The following is a 16756-nucleotide window of genomic DNA, read 5'->3' as shown; positions in this document are numbered from 1 at the left end:
AAAAAAAAAAAAAAAAGAAAGAAAGAAAAGTTTAACTTTGGAGGAAAAAAGAGAATCATCCATTTTAAGTGCTTATTTTCCAAACTTTGATCTAGAATGTGAGGTCAGGTTAAAGTTATGACAGTGATTGTTCAAACAACTTCGAACATATAGATTGGTACTATTTTTTTTTTTTTTTCAATTCTCAGAGAATATTAACTTTGGCTGTAGAATCAGACACCTCCATTCACTAGCTACTTAACTTCCAAAGGATAAACTGTGTTTTAATTTCCTCACCTGTAAAATGGAGATTCTCAAATATAGCTTTGAGGATCAAATACAAAGGTAGGAGATGTGCCTTTTAGGGGCACTGAACCTCATTTTTAGCACTGTTAATGCCAGAGAAAGTAGTGGGAGGGTGGTGAGAAATGAAGCTGGCTGTTGAGGCAGTAACCACTTCATAGGCGTCTAGGTTTTCTCAGTGATAGCAAATCTTTATTCTCAGAGGATGGATTTCGTTCCTGGCAACAGACGAGAGTCAACCCGAACATAGTTGGGTGAATCTGTTGAAAAATAAGGAGTCTGAAAGTAATGGGTTAAATAGAGTCCATGAAACTAGCAGTGTAAGAACCTTGGAAAATCCTCTTACTCAGAACAGCAACCACCAAACAATAAAACATGGTCAGAATTAACTTTTTTAAAACTCTGGATATTAACTAAAGGTTTGCAACAATCCAGAGGTGTTTATTCAAGAAAAAGAGTGAATTTTGGTAAGAGCAGTGAGTTTTATGGCATTTTGACTGGCCCGAGTCTCATCTTCTCTCCCCAGTTCCTTTGCAGCCTTAAAACCAGTAGCTAAAGGGCCATTGGAGGGAGCAGAACAGAGTCAGAGTTCCTTCAAACCCTCTCCTCAGAGAACTGTTACTTTATTTGACCTAACCCACAGCTCAAAATGAAAAGCTGGGAATAAGATGTCCAGTTAAATAAGTGTTCAGTTCAGTTCACTCAGTCGTGTCCGACTCTTTGCGACCCCAGGGACTCTAGCCTGCCAGGCTCCTCTGTCCATGGGATTTCCCAGGCAAGAATACTGGAGTGGGTTGCCATTTCCTTAAGGTGTCCAGAGCGGGCTTTAAAAAGTTCTGACACATTTTTGCGAATCTTGAAGTCTACTTATGTGCACAGTGCTAGGTTCAGGCCCAGCTCTGAGAACATGTTAATGTTTGAACCTAGTTATAATCCCTTAGTCTTTGTTGCAAAAAACAGACCCCAAGTATATCATCTATTTTTTTTCTGTTCCAGTTCCAGTTCAGTTGCTCAGTCATGTCCAACTCTTTGCAACCCCATGATCCGCAGCATGCCAGGCCTCCCTGTCCATCACCAACAGCCGGAGTCTACCCAAATCCATGTCCATTGAGTCGGTGATGCCATCCAACCATCTCATCCTCTGTCGTCCCCTTCTCCTCCTGCCCTCAATCTTTCCCAGCATCAGGGTCTTTTCAAATGAGTTAGTTCTTCGCATCAGGTGGCCAAAGTATTGGAGTTTCAGCTTCAACATCAGTCCTTCCAATGAACACCCAGGACTGATCTCCTTTAGGATGGACTGGTTGGATCTCCCTGCAATCCAAGGGACTCTTAAAAGTCTTCTCCAACACCACAGTTCAAAAGCATCAATTCTTCGGTGCTCAACTTTCTTTATAGTCCAACTCTCACATCCATACATGACTACTGGAAAAACCATAGCCTTGACTAGATGGACCTTTGCTGACAAAGTAATGTCTCTGCTTTTTAATATGCTGTCTAGGTTGGTCATAACTTTCCTTCCAAGGAGTAAGCGTCTTTTAATTTCATGGCTGCAATCACCATCTGCAGTGATTTTGGAGCCCAAAAAATAAAGTAAGCCACTGTTCCCACTGTTTCTCCATCTATTTGCCATAAGTGATGGGACTGAATGCCATAATCTTAGTTTTCTGAATGTTGAGCTTTAAGCCAACTTTTCACTCTCCTCTTTCATTTTCATCAATAGGCTCTTTAATTCTTCTTCACTTTCTGCCACAAGGGTGGTGTCATCTGCATATCTGAGGTTATTGATATTTCTCCCAGTAATTTTGATTCCAGCTTGTGCTTCCTCCAGCCCAGCATTTCTCATGATGTACTCTGCATATAAGTTAAATAAGCAAGGTGACAATATATAGCCTTGACATTCTCCTTTTCCTATTTGGAACCAGTCTGTTGTTCCATGTCTAGTTCTAACTGTTGCTTCCCGAGTCTGTTATAACTGTCTTGCTCATACCAATTTTTAGTAATTTTCAGGCTTTCATAAAGTATCAATGACTCCTTTAAGAAGCTTTTGGAAAAATGCTACCCCTTTTCACATGCACATTTCACTGGCTTAGGTAACAGGTAATTCTAAATGATAGAATATAGATAAATATATTTGCATGTATAGGTTAGCAAATAAACAGAACTGATTTCAGTAAGCTTACAACAGAACTGGTGGAATTAGCAGAGCTCTGGCGTAGTTGAGCGCAGCCAGTGGTGGCAAGGGGAGAACACGAGCAGAAAGCAGAGCGCTGGTACACTGAGTAGGTTATTTGGATGCTCGTTAAGAAAGCTTCCATCACAGATAGAATATTCGTAGGAATTAGAGCAAGGTTTTTGCAAGTATACGCCAATTCAGAAGTCATAAAGGAGCAGATTAATATATTTGTTTCTAAAAGTATTAAAAATACCATGTTCTCCCCCAGACCCAAATAAGAATAGTCAAAGAACACCATAAGAAAAAAGGTTTTGCTGCCTATATGACTGTCAAATGACTAGTTTCTTTAATTTCCAACATCTCATATAAATAAACATTAAACAACCTGATGTAAAAGTAAGCAAAGGATATCAATATAGAATTTGGAGAACAAGAAATAAGAGAGATCAATAAAGATACAAAAATCTATTCAACCTCTTTATGAGTGAACTGTAAGTCAAAATAAGATAATTCATGTATGAGATGAGCAAATAAATTGTTTGATATCAGTCTTAACTAGAATGTGGGGAAACGGACATTCTCCTAAGTTTGGTAGAAGCACAAGCTACTAAAATCTTCTCTGAGAGCAATTATTAACATTTAAAAATGCAGGTGCTCAATGGGTTAACAATCCTACTGCTAGAAACTTACCTTATGCATAGACTTGCAAATCTTTAATGAAAACACTTGCCTGAAGATATTCACTGCAGCACTGTTCATACAGTATAAACCGGAAACAAATCAAGAAATTAAATTATAGCATATCCATCTGTATGATGGAGGTCAAGGCAGTGATTAAAAAGAATGAAGTAGATCTGAGTGTGTTCATATGGAAATGTTTGAAAGATGAAAAAGCAAGCTGCACAATATATTGTACAATTCCTTTGGCCTTAACAAAATGTACATGTACACATAAATACTTGTGCAATATTTTCCACTAGAAGACAAGAAATTAACAGAGGTTGCCATTGATTTGAGGGGGACTATTCTTAGGGGCAGGGTTCCCCAGTGGTTCAGTGGTAAAGAATCAACCTGCAATGCAGGAGACTTGGGTTAGATCCCTGGGTTGGGAAGATTCCCCAGCAAAGGTATGGGACAGAGGCTTTCGTAACTCCTCAGGGGTCTTCATTATAGTATTTGAAGGTTAAGTATCATGCACGTAAGAACAGAGGCATGGCTTTACTTTTGCCCCGGTGGCTCAGATAGTAAGGAATCTGCCTGTAAGGCGGTAAACCTGGATTCAATCCCTGGATCAGGAAGATTCCCTGGTGAAAGGAATGACTATGCCACTCCAGTATTCTTGCCTGGAGAATACCATGGACAGAGGAGCCTGGTGGGCTACAGTCCATGGGGGTCACAAAGAGTCAGACACGACTGAGCGACTAACACTTTCACTTTATTTCTAGATATAAAATTAATACCCTTTTATACCCTAAGTTAGTACATTTCTAAGGGGGAGATAAGCACACAGACTTAGTTTAACATTACATCAGCTTGTCTTTCACGAAACCAGGTGTTCTCTGGATACTTTTTGTTTATGAGAGTCTTTTCCATAGATTTTTTGTACATCTTCTGGCCTTGAGTTTAGCAGAAAACAGAAAAGTGGCAGTCTCATGGTACAGCAGGTTGCAACATAGTAGAAACACAATCTTGTTAACACAGAGGTCAGTCTTTTTGCAGGAGTTTTCAGCTAAATTTATCTAAAAAGTTTTACCACACACAGACTCTGCGGCTCTGGTGAGGCAGCCTCTGTTTAGCACTCTTCCTTAAAATTAACAATTATCTTATTGTTTTTATACTAGGGCTAAACTCTTATTTTTCTAAATCCTTATATACCCACTTTTAGAATAATATTTTTGTGTTCTGTGATAGGGCTTCCTCACCCCCCGGAGGGCTCTGTGCCTATTAGGGCCTTTTTTATGGTTAATCTCTATGTATAATATCTTTTGGCCTTCAGGCCTGTTCACATTTTATGGCTTGCACCTGGTGTAACTTTAAGCAACTTCAGTAGCCTGACCCTGTCTTTCTTGTGTTTAATCTATTTTCTTTCTATTAGGCGTCATCTCCATGGGAACTAGATAGGATTGCATTTTTACAGAACAGAAACGCAAAGGATTGCAAAAACAGCAGATATAGCACAAAACAGGCTCTTAGTCTAAAAGTTAACTGCCTGTAAGAAGTCACCAGCTAACCTCTATCTAAAGTGTTTTTTATTAGGCACATTTGTGGCTATTTTATTTGTGGAGCCTTTTCTCACCCCTCGGAGGGACTTATGCTTAATGGTTTCTTCTGTTAGCGTGCTGTGCTTAGGATGTTTAGAACAATCATGAGCATTCTTTGCAATAGGAGCACACATATGCCAGACAAGCCAGAGTGCCAGCAAAAGGGTTTGAACTGAAGCATTCCCTTCATCCCTGGCCCCTTCATAGGGTACCACCGTCCAGGAGATTTATTAATTAGGGTTTTAAGTTGGTCCTCATTCAGTGAAAGAGGAGCAGGAGAGCTCTCGGCAGGCAACACAAGAATCTGCAGCAGGGCAAACAAGAACAACAGCAGAAAAGGGGGGAGGATGCAGGGTGGGGTAAAGGCCGAGGCCAACCTGGAGGGTCCCTTGTATCCTGAACGGCCTTGTGTGTCAGGTCTTTCCCTCATGACCTTGTCACGGATGGGATCTCCCACAACAGCTCCCGGCACTCACCCGCAAACACAACCACTACATCAGTAATTCTAGAAATAAATTTTGCACTTAGCATTCTCCTAGTCTATGACCACCCAATAATGAAAATAACCATTGTCTGAAAAGCCCAACAATGAAAACTCCCATAAAATAATCTTTAAAACTCTTATACTTAAATTACTAAAGCACATCTTTATTTTGCAATTGAACAATTTAAAGTCACAGCTAGAGTTTTTTCACGTTGAACCTGAACAACTATTTCTCAGTCAAAACGAATTATGGCCAGGAAAATACGTATAATGACTGCATTTCACATAAATTGCTTTCAGGGTTAAACAGTTTCAATGCAAATCAACATTTTTATCCTGTTTGCTGTTAGTACATGAAATTCATTGCAGGAATTCTAATTTTTCACGGAAATTAAGACAAATCCACAAGGTCTTTCAAGCACACAGTAAGCTGCAGTGACAAATGCACAGAATGCATAGTGATGATTTCAAATAACCCAGTGTTGACCAAATTCAAGTTTACAGATTTTAAATGAACTCTACGATTCCTTGTCTCCTAATTACGGGAAACCATATGGAAAGAGGTATTTTTGTGAAATGGGGGTAAAGAATTTAAAAAGTGAAGGGGCTAATCCCATTTAGCTACTAGTTCAGTACAACCAAACGTGAAATGGCAGCAAACAATGTAAAATCATAATCTAATTAGAAAATGAACTAGACTTTTAACTAGGTGACTTTTTGCCCTTCATATTTACATATAGCACCTGTTACAAGAAAAAAAAACCCAAATTGAAACAGTCTCTACATAGAAATATTATTTTTAAAACTACTACTTAAAAATATCACTGATGAGTCTATCGTAAACTATCTATCCTAAAATTATGCCTACACTGTAGAAAATAAAGACTAGCTTTTCTTATTTGAAAAGATTACAATATGGGCTGTAACTGTAACATCCTGATGCTGTTGGAACACTGGGCTGGACAGTTTTTATTTGCCTAAGCACTAATACTCTACTGACAGAAAACGAAAACAGCTTAATGTAAACTTTTAGTCTCTTAAATCTTGCCTTTCAACATGTATACGAAGTGTCAGAACTTTGCCCCTTTCAACTTACTGGTGGTGAAGCACTGACTTAACGCCTAAGTAGAACTCAAAACAAAACAAATGGATTCCAGGTGTTCATCATGTAATGTACAAAAATGCAAAGCAGAATGATTTTAGTGAACCAAACGTGGCTGAAGCTAGCTGAGAGAACTCAGAGTCCAGCAAGACTGTCAACTGGATAGCCTTTATTGTACCAAATAAATCACAGAAGAATGGCAAAGCCAAAATCACACAAGTTACCCTTTAAATATCAAATGATCAAGAGATCATTGTAAAGCATTTAAACATGGGTCTAATCCAATGAGCTCTACGTGCTAATGTTATATTTTTCCATATTTACAAGACTCTAGGATAAATTTTATCTTTAAATGTATAAATTAAGTCAGTAGTAAGCTTGAAATAAAGTGCTATTTGAAATTCAAGAAATCAATTTCAGCACTGAAATATGATCCTACTCTACTGGATACAAGAAAGCATGAGTAATCTTGTCAACTAGCTGAAGGGTTGGCAAACACTGGAACACAATTCAGGAAGAGAAATGAAGAGGCTTCTTTTAGTAACAGGTAAAATGGGTTCAAGTGTGCCTACAGTGAATTTAGGGAAACCACAAGTCAGAACCTATTTTGGCCTAAGATTGTAGGACTGAGTCTCCTTAATGATTTTATGGTGATAATTTCATGTAGTGATGTGACATTTTAGTTAAGATTATCAGATTATCTGCTAAATTTTGGAAACTCTCAGGGTTGAGGGGGCCTGATATTAACCTTTTAACAACTGTAACAAAAGTTAATGAAGGAAAATATTACATCATAAAGAGTCTACTATAAATGGAAGTTAAAAAACCTTTTTTCACGTTGGAGAAATGGAAGTAGGAGCCCAAATAATGAAGGCCCCACTGAGTCAAGCTCAGTGCATGATGAATAATAAATACTACCTTTCAAAGAAACTGTTGAACAAATTAATCATGCCTGTTGGTTTAAAATGTAGGGCTTTTTTTTGTCTTCTGTTCAGCTAAATTAATAAACTCTCAGCCATGTAAGACACCACTGCTATAGGTCAGAGTTGGGCTCAGTGGTTTTACCTGTCCAAAATGCTGAGAATAAAAAACAAACTATCTGTCAGGGCCTTTGCATCGATTTGCTGTGGTGACTGTTAGCCACAGTTTTCTGGCTTCACTGAAGTCACATGCTCAGACTGCTGTCCTCATCTGTGGCTGAGACAGTGCCGAAGCCTGAGAACTTTCCTTCACAGTAAACACACGCAGCAGAATGCTTACTCTCATACATACTCCCCCACACTCCAGAAGTCTACAATTTAATTATTTTATACTTAAAAACAGTATGCACACATTTTTTGGAAAATTTCTATTCTAGAGCTAAGACAAAGCAAAGTGAAAAAGAAGGTATTTGAAATATTGAAATATGCTTCAATAATGATCATTGTTTATAAAGAAAGTGACATTTTCTTCTAAAATTGCATTTTGTATAATGAAATGGGAAACACTCTTCCTTTCCTTTTCAATTCCTCGCTAACTTTTTTAAAACAAAGCGTATCCTTAACGATCAAGTCTTAATTCTAGTAACATTTGAAAGATACATTCATTTCTTTACAGCATGAAAGACATACAAATATCATTTTTTTCCTTTTTAAAGAACAAAGCAAAAGAAGTTAACAGTTTCAATCTTTTGTCCATAGAAAAATATTTTCTGTATCATTTACACAACAATAGGTAGAAAATTCTACAGTGTTTAACTGAAACTTTCTATAAGCAAAACAAGGCTTTCAAACATTTTCACTCTTGTACTGGTTTTAGGAACACGTTACAGCCTCCTAAAACTGTAGCCTTAAACTTGCAATATCGCTAATACCTTTCACTTTGTTAATTAAAAAAAACAAAGCAAAACAAAAACTGGTTTACTTATTTATTCACGGAACCCTGCCTAGTCAGCACTGATGGACTGTACCCCAGTACCCCTGGCTGCCCAATCAGCTTGGATTACGACAATAAAGATAACAAGGACCACAAAACTTCAGAAATCAACAATAAACTGTAGAAAAACATACAAATAAGTAGCAGCAAATTTAGATATGGGAACAGAAATAACTATTTGGTGTCTACCCACAACAATTTCACCCAGATTATAAAAATAAAATGTCTCATTTCTCACTGAAATAGGGCTTGTTTTTGATAACATTGTAAGGCTTATTGTAGGAATTGCTACTGAGAAAAATGAAGTCTGTGTATAGTAAAACACTGTGTTGAAAATAGTTGTAGATATTGTAAAGTAAGTTAATCCCCAAAAGTACAATTTTGAGATTAACTTCATGAGCTCTCTGTAAAATTGCTGAAGTTGCCTATTAGCAGTTAGCCCTCAAATAAATTTTGCTATTATACAAATTCCCTTGGAGCTATACAATTCTCTAAAAACTTTATAAAACAGTTGCTACAAGCTGTGTTGTGATCACACTGAGACACCAATAAAACTTTGCCAACAGATCAGTAATTCTGATACTTGATAAAATTAATCCAATGGGTTTTAAAAACATAGGTATTTTACTTAGAGGAAACACCAGGGGGAAAAATGGTTGCAGAAACTGTAGTTGGCTAGCTGAAGCAAACATGAGAAGCAATAAGCTATATTAATATAAAGCAGTTACTTTGATGATGTGGCCATTTACATACAGAAGCTGTGGCACAATTTATCTTTCTCTTGTATTATTAAAAGGTATTTGTTCCAACAAATATTTAACTTACTGTAAATGACTTAAATGCAAACTGATCAGAACTACAAAGTAATTACTATAAAATAAAAGAGGTGTAAACATATCCCACATTATTGTGGTATAAATAACTTTTATGAATTCAAAACTACTTTGGCAACCTTACCATCAGAATATCTTTAAATATTCAAAACACAGATATTACACAGAACATTGTTAAAAATCCTTATTTCCTTCTCCCTTCCTGATTTAAGATTATAAAACAAATATAAATGCTTTAATTCTACATGTTCACATTATGAACATAAATTATTTAATTATAAGTGGACATACATTCGAAATCTTCGTTCTGTTTCAAGTGCTTTTAAAAATCAGTCTTCTAATTTGCATTTTAGAATGTTTTCACACTGCATGTACATCAGCCCAAACATATGACAAAAGCTATTGTTTCATCAGGGAAGCATGACAAGCAGACAGAGTGGGGCCCTAATTAGATTGCTTTTTAAAGCCTATTTGTTTTCTAAATTAAGTAAAAATACTGCCTGAGTATAATTCTTGAGCTGAAATAGACTAAACTTCACAAGAATTTATGATATTCACACATTACCTATAGTAATAGAAGGTGAGCCTTGATAAAATCTTTCAAGTTTCTTTCAGCTCTCAGGTTGTGGTACTTCTAGTGGAGACGGGAGACTTTTGTTCAAATAGCTGATTAGACCTGGCTAATCACCTGCCAACAGATTATAAACAACTCCCTTAGTTAATATAATCCTTTACCCCTGTTAGTATGAGCCTTGGCGAAACACACAAATGCATAATTGCATAAAACATCTTTTTGTGTATGTATTAGTACTTGAAACCTTCAAGCAACTGTCTTAATGGCTTAACATATTTTTATACACTCGAAGTCAGTTTTTATATATAAATTTTCTCTTTAATCAACATGGTCAACCCTTTCCACCCTCCTACTTGTGCCAGCAGGCTGTACAAAGGAAGTGAATTCTTATGCTATTTACTCTGCCTTTATTTTGAATTATGCATTGATTTAATAAATACTAAGTGTTCTTCCTGTGAATGCAGTCTATTCCAGAATATTCCTCAACCTGTGTACACAGTGCTGACACAAGTCAGATGGTCAACACAACACCTAAAAAGAACATGGTAAAACCATTCTGAATCAGAGGCAAGGTTTTTTACAAACATTCTTAGCATTTACAAAAGTCCTTTGATTCACCAATACCTATTTCCAGTTGTGAGAATAGCAACATTGATTTCTTGAATGTATGGGTTGTTTGGGGGAGGTGGGGTTGGCTGCTGGAGCGGGCAGTAGTTTAGATACAAGGAATTTGGCATTTTTGTCACACACTATTACACTGATATGAATGGAACCTAGAACTACTAAGTGTATGAAAATTGGGATTATTCCTAGAACTCTACTTAGATTGATGAACAGATGAAAAACATTCCCAGGCAGGGAGTCCCCTGGAAGTCCAGTGGTTAGGACTTGGCGCTTTCACTGCCATGCACATGGGTTCGATCCCTGGTTGGGGAACAAAGATCCCAAAGCATGGCCAAAAAATATCAGGCATAAACTCTTACTTGTTAGGTGAACAGGAAATCATAAATAGCAATGTTTACTTTAAAAAGCTGTAGGGATAATTTATTTTAAGATCCTAATAAATATGTCTTTGAAAAAGGATCTTTTCTGTACATAAAAATACTGACAGGGTGTACCTCCCAGAAAAAAAAATTCATATATGAGAAATTTAAAGGTAATTTTAAATTTTTAATATATTATCATTTAAAAACTGGCATTAATGATTTACAAAGGCAGCAGTGCTCATTGCCAACAAATGATTAGTTACTTTCCGAAGTGTAAATGTAACCCTAAGTCAAAAAACATGACACCATGATCTGCTTACATCTATACAACTTTACCTCTTTGTCTATGGTTGTCATATTCTGTCCATATAGTTAGGATAGGTTTTCTTTTTAATTCAGATAAAAAACTACTTCTAGAACAGTTACTAAGTATGTAGACCCCCAACATTTCACTTTTTCACATCTCACCTCACCATGGTGTCATGCAGCAGTCTGAATCATACCTATCTGTTGGCAGAGAGTGGAATGTTCAGATAAGACTGTGTAGCTATTTACTATCTTATACTGACTTGACTGTGAAATTCAGAAATAGATACAAGAATTTCACTTTGACATAAAGGTTATGCTTACTTTTTTCTTTAAAAAAAAAAAGTAAAATATTTTAATACAACAGTGTATTTGGTATTTTGGCTATTAATGTTTAGGACTTAACTTCCTAAGATTTACTATTATGGATTTTTAATATTTGAAATAACATCATTTAGATTTTACCAAAGATTTAAAAATGTACATTTTCCCGCTCACACTAAATGACATTCCAAAATATCTACCATTCAACTGTAAATTTTATCAAGACTATACAGAAATATTCAGAAACCACTAGTAAATGAATCTACTTTAACCATAATCCATATAAAGTAATTTTGTAATGTAACATTTCAATAGCTGAGAAAATATGAACTTATATTAAAACTGGATAATTTTAAAGTTCTACCTCTCTGAGGACTTAAAAATTAAAAAAACAACAGCAACAAAAAAACCTGAAGAGGATAATATACACACTCTTTTATCAGGTCCTCCATCAGGCTGGACAATCAAAACTTTCCATATTAACATGCTTATAACTTAGTAAGTATATATAAATTGGAGTAATTTAATTGTACACAAAATGACAAGAAAGTCCTCATCTTAGCTGTTGAGGGATTACGTTTAGAAATAACTCAATAACGTTTTATTCCTTGTTTGTAGTATCCCAATCAACAGACCAGTGTGAACAAAGCTTGACAAGAACTGAAATGAATGCTAAAAAGGGATAATTTAGTTAGTGATAGAAACAAGTCACAATTAGCTGCTTTAACTTTAGCTTATTCATATGTTTAACTTCAAAGTGTATATTAGGTGCCATTTCTAAAGGTAGGGGTAAAATAAATATGAAATTTGAAGAATAAAGCATCTTTTAACTTCAGCTGCTAAACTGTAACCCCTGTCCCTCAGGAAAGGAATGTGCAGGTTTTGAATAATTCCATAGCAGCAGAGCACTCACTCAGTAGGTCACAAATTATCTTGGCTTCTTGTGGCAAAATACAGGAATTGAGTAAGAAACAGAATTTCATTACCCTCCTTTGACTGCATAACTCTCAATACGAGAAGCCATTTTAAAAATGGTGAACTGATTCAAAATGCATAAAACTGTAAATGTACAATATACATACATACCTCCTAGTAGGGTCAAAGGAGTGCCTTTTCATTAGACATACAAAGATGTCGCAAGGCACTTAAGGGGTTAAGACACAATGCATGCATTCCTTTACATCAAGTATGTGAAATCACATGATTTGGAATAAGCCAACCTTAAGATAAATGTAAGTTACATTGCTAAATTCAAGAAAATTTGTAGATTCATATTTATACTTTCTATAAGATGCTGGTAAATGGACAATGTGCAGCATTTCCTGGGAAAAGCAAATTCCACTTTCTTCTTCCAAACAGCAGGTCTCTATGGGGGGAGTGTAGGGGAAGATGTGCTGCATCCATAGGCAGTGTATTGGCTAATATTGAGAATGATATTGCTAACATTTAAAAAGTAACATCTGGTCATCAGTATAGTAAGAACACAAATCACTGGGAGACACCAGAGCTGACTCCTGATGTTGAATGCTTTTTGCTTTCAAGATACAGTTATACAACAGAGATGCTGAGAATTCTGAGCCTTGTCTGTGGCAATTCTACCAGAAGGGGACGGCATGGCACCACCACGAGATGTCATAAGTTACCCTGAACATCCTCAGTTATTCACTATTTGTTTGGAGCAAAGAATGAAATAGTCTTCAAACACATGAATTATAGATTTTGAGAGAGTGACTTTTTCTTTAAAACATAAAGTGCAACAGTGCTGAAGTTTTCAGTTTTTGTTAGTTCTTCTTTTTTTTTTGTCTGTTTAGATGCCATTTCCTGTGAGCAGTGTTATGGCACAGTGACTATAATGGAAAGCAATTTCCAATACATTTCCCAGACCTTTGCTTTCTTATTTATTTGATGACGTCGTTAAAGGTTTAACAAATCCTTCTTCATAAACTTTCAAGATAGCTTCACATACAAATCTGTATTGACTCTGAAAAATAAAATATAAAAAATAGACTTGATCAGAAAGACTAGAAAATAAACAAACAAAAAAGACAAACATCTCACCTGGCTTGCTTATACAAGAAATACAAAGTAAAACTGCACGGATACGTAATTTTTCACTAAGACTGGCAAAAAAAGTTTGACAACATATTTTGTTGGCAAAACTCACTCATACATTGCTAATAGGAATGTGCAATACTACAAGCCCTATGGGTGGACATTGGCAATATCTAACAAAATTACATTAATTTACCTATTGACCCAGTAATCCCACTTCTAGGACTCTATCCAAAAGATAAACTAGAAAAAGAAATTGAAAACATTTATTCATAAATGAGGCTATTCACTGCAGATTTATAAAAACAAAAAAGCAAAAACAATTCAAATTGTCATCAGTAAAGGGCTGGGTCAGTAATCTGGTACATTCTCAAAGTGGGTACTATGAAATGGAGAGAAGAGGAAAAAAGTCTACAGAATGTTATAGAATGATTCTAGGATATTTTGCTAAGTAAAAAAAGGCAAGACAGAGATAAGTGCATATATTATCTTTATAAGACAAACGGGACAGGGATATAAATATGTACCTAACTCAATGTGTATTAAGAAAACAGCGAAGGAAGGATAAATCATTTTTTTAAAAAAATGGCTTCCTTTTAGGAAAGGAGTCAACAGGGTGAAGGAGAGAGACAGACATTAGATTTTATTGAATATACTTCCTTCTTTTATAAATTTCACTTTGGAATCATGTAAAGACACTCCATAATTAGAACATGAATTTTAAAAGCCTCTATAAACTGAAAATACAAAACATATCCACGTATGTATCTAGTTGATGGCATAACCAAACAGAAAGGAGCTATTTCAGAGGACTTTGAAACAGTAATTTGACTATACATTTTTTTTGTAGAATATATATTCCAAAGCAAAATAACTGTGGAAAAGAACTGAAAATTCTTTTTGGTAATCATATTGTTTGTGGTGTTAGCTTTGTTATTCTGAGACTTTGTTGAGTATTGTGGAATAAAACAAATGAGTACTTGTGACATGCTACATCTTCCTTTTCCAGCACCATGGAGAACCTGCACTCTTGTTAAAGAAGAAAAGGGACAAAGATGTTAAGTAGAAAATGGTAAGTGAAAACACTGTGGTCTGAATATGTAGCGGAAGCACCAGTATCAACTCATGATAAGTTTGTTTTCCCTCTTCTGGCAACTGAAGATTTCCAGAAACACATAGTAACGCTTACTCAACAGCAATAAAAATCCCTAGTGCTCAGAAGGTGGTCCCTAAAATAATTCCCCAATAAAAAGGACCAGAACTTTATGGAGAAATTACTAATGCTAAGTCTGGGACAAGAAATGTACAAGCTGGACAGCTATACTGATAGCAAGTAAGCTATCAAAGTCACTAGCTCTTGATATAAAGGCTCAAGAGCTAGAATGAACAGTCTCCCAGGAACCAAAAATGGAATAAATTATGCATATTTAAGAAAAATAATTGCAATGGGCTGAAACATATCACATATGTTTAAATACATGAATTCAAAACAACACCAAAACAAACAAAAGTAAGTGGTCGCCACTGGGAGAGGCCAATGAACCAATTCATTACATTAAAAACTTGTAAGTGAAGGGAAAGCATCACGTATTTATCTTGCCTTTCCTATGCAGACTGTATCACCAGTTAACCAAACAGCAGATGAGAAGTTTCTCTTTTAAAGAAGCATTACAATTAATAAATAAAAAAAGGAATAATAGAGCATCATCATTTTGCAAGCCAAATGAATCAATGATGCAGACAATGATCACCCAACACTGCTATCATCACAAAAGGAAGGCAGAGACATCATGTGCCTCTCGAAGGAAGAACGTAACACCACTGAAGGTGCTACAGGCTACAGGTCCATTTACAGCTAAGACAAAGAACACCACCTTGTTCAGTCTAGAACGGAACCAGCAAAGCCTAGACTATGGGAAAATACGTAGCACAAACATCCTGGTTTGCTCATCAAATAAACTGCAAGATAAAAGAAGAGAGATGGGACTTCTCTGGTGGCGCAGTGGATAAGAATCTGCCTGCCAATGCAGGGAACGTGTGTTTGATCCCTGGTCCGGGAAGATTTCACATATGGAGCAACTGAGTCAGTGCGCCACAACTACTGAGCCTGCACTCCAGAGCCCACGGGCTGCAACTACTGAAGGCAGAGCGCCTAAAGCCTGTGCTCCGCAACAAGAGAAGTCACTGCAATGAGAAGCTCATTTGCTGCACCAAAGAGTAGCCCCAGCTCGCCACAACTAGAGGAACCCTGCACAAAAGCAACAGACACAGTGCAGCCAAAAAAAGAGACAGAGAGAGCGGGAGGAAGAAGACACAGATTAAAAGAGGTTTAGGAGACACAGACCAATCAAAACATGTGGACGATGTTTGAATCCTGACTTTACACAAACTGTAAGAACAAAATCAAAAACTTATTATGTATGATATGATCCAGCAATTTGACTTCTGGGTATATATCTTAAAAGATTGAAAGCAGTGTCTAAAAGAGATATTTATACATTCATGTTCACAGCAACATTAGTCAACAGAACCTAAAAGTAGCATCACTAACTCAATAGACATGAGTTTGAGCAAATTCTGGGAGAGAGTGAAGGACAGGGGAGCCTGGCGAGCTATAGTCCATGTGGTTACAAGAGTTGGACATGACTTAGCAACTGAACAACAACAAAAGGTGGAAATAAACCAAATGTCCAATAACGGATAAAAGGATAAGCAAAATGTGGTATACACATACTATGAAGTATTTTTCAGATTTAAAAAGAAAAGAAATTCTGCCACAACACATGGATGAGCCTTGAGAGTATTATTCTCAGTGAAATAAGTCAATCGCAAAATCATATATGTGTGATTCCATGTATATGATGTATCCAGAGCAGTCATATTCACAGAAACAGAAAATAGAACGGTGGCTGCTGAGGGACTGGAATTGAGGAAAATGGAGAGTCGTAATTTAATGGGTACAGAGTTTTAGTTTTCAAGAGGAAGAAGTTTTAGTGACTGGTTATACAACAGTGTGAATATACTTAGCACTACTGAATTGTACATTTAAAAATGGTCAAGATGGTAAATTTTGTGTTTTGCATTTTACAACAATTAAAAATAAATCTAAAAAAAAATCTACTATGTATAGATATGGATATAAAAACCTCAAGAAAATATTAGCAAGTCAAGTCAAGCAACACATAAAGAGAATTATATACCATGTCTAAGTAAGATTTATCTCAGGAATGCAAAGTAGGTTTAACATTCAAAAATTAATCAATCTAATATACTGTATTAACAGAGTAAGTCACAAACCACACGATCATCTCGACAGATACAGAAAAAGCATTTGACAAAACTGAACACCCTGCTGTCATGAAACAACTCAGTAAACTAGTGAGAGGGAACCTTCTCAATTTGATAAAAAAGCATTAATGAAAAGTCTATGGCTAACATGATACTTAGTGGTAGAAAACAGGAAGC

The 16756-nt window shown here is 36.2% G+C and overlaps 1 protein-coding gene across 2 annotated transcripts in view; it reads right to left on the bottom strand.

Moving 5' to 3' along the window:
* Positions 1-5343: 5343 nt before the first annotated feature.
* The window catches only part of PTPN4 (protein tyrosine phosphatase non-receptor type 4), a 185286-nt gene continuing 173873 nt past the window's right edge, over positions 5344-16756 (bottom strand). For both annotated transcript variants that reach the window (XM_061135467.1, XM_061135468.1), the window contains exon 27: positions 5344-13220. In XM_061135467.1, the coding sequence (XP_060991450.1) occupies positions 13134-13220 (87 nt within the window). In that variant the 3' untranslated portion in view covers positions 5344-13133. The remainder of the gene's footprint in view (positions 13221-16756) is intronic.

Source organism: Dama dama, chromosome 33, assembly GCF_033118175.1.
Source record: "Dama dama isolate Ldn47 chromosome 33, ASM3311817v1, whole genome shotgun sequence".
Lineage (NCBI taxonomy): Eukaryota > Metazoa > Chordata > Mammalia > Artiodactyla > Cervidae > Dama > Dama dama.
The sequence above is the reverse complement of the archived record's forward strand: the minus strand, read 5'-3'. Positions and strand labels throughout refer to the sequence as shown.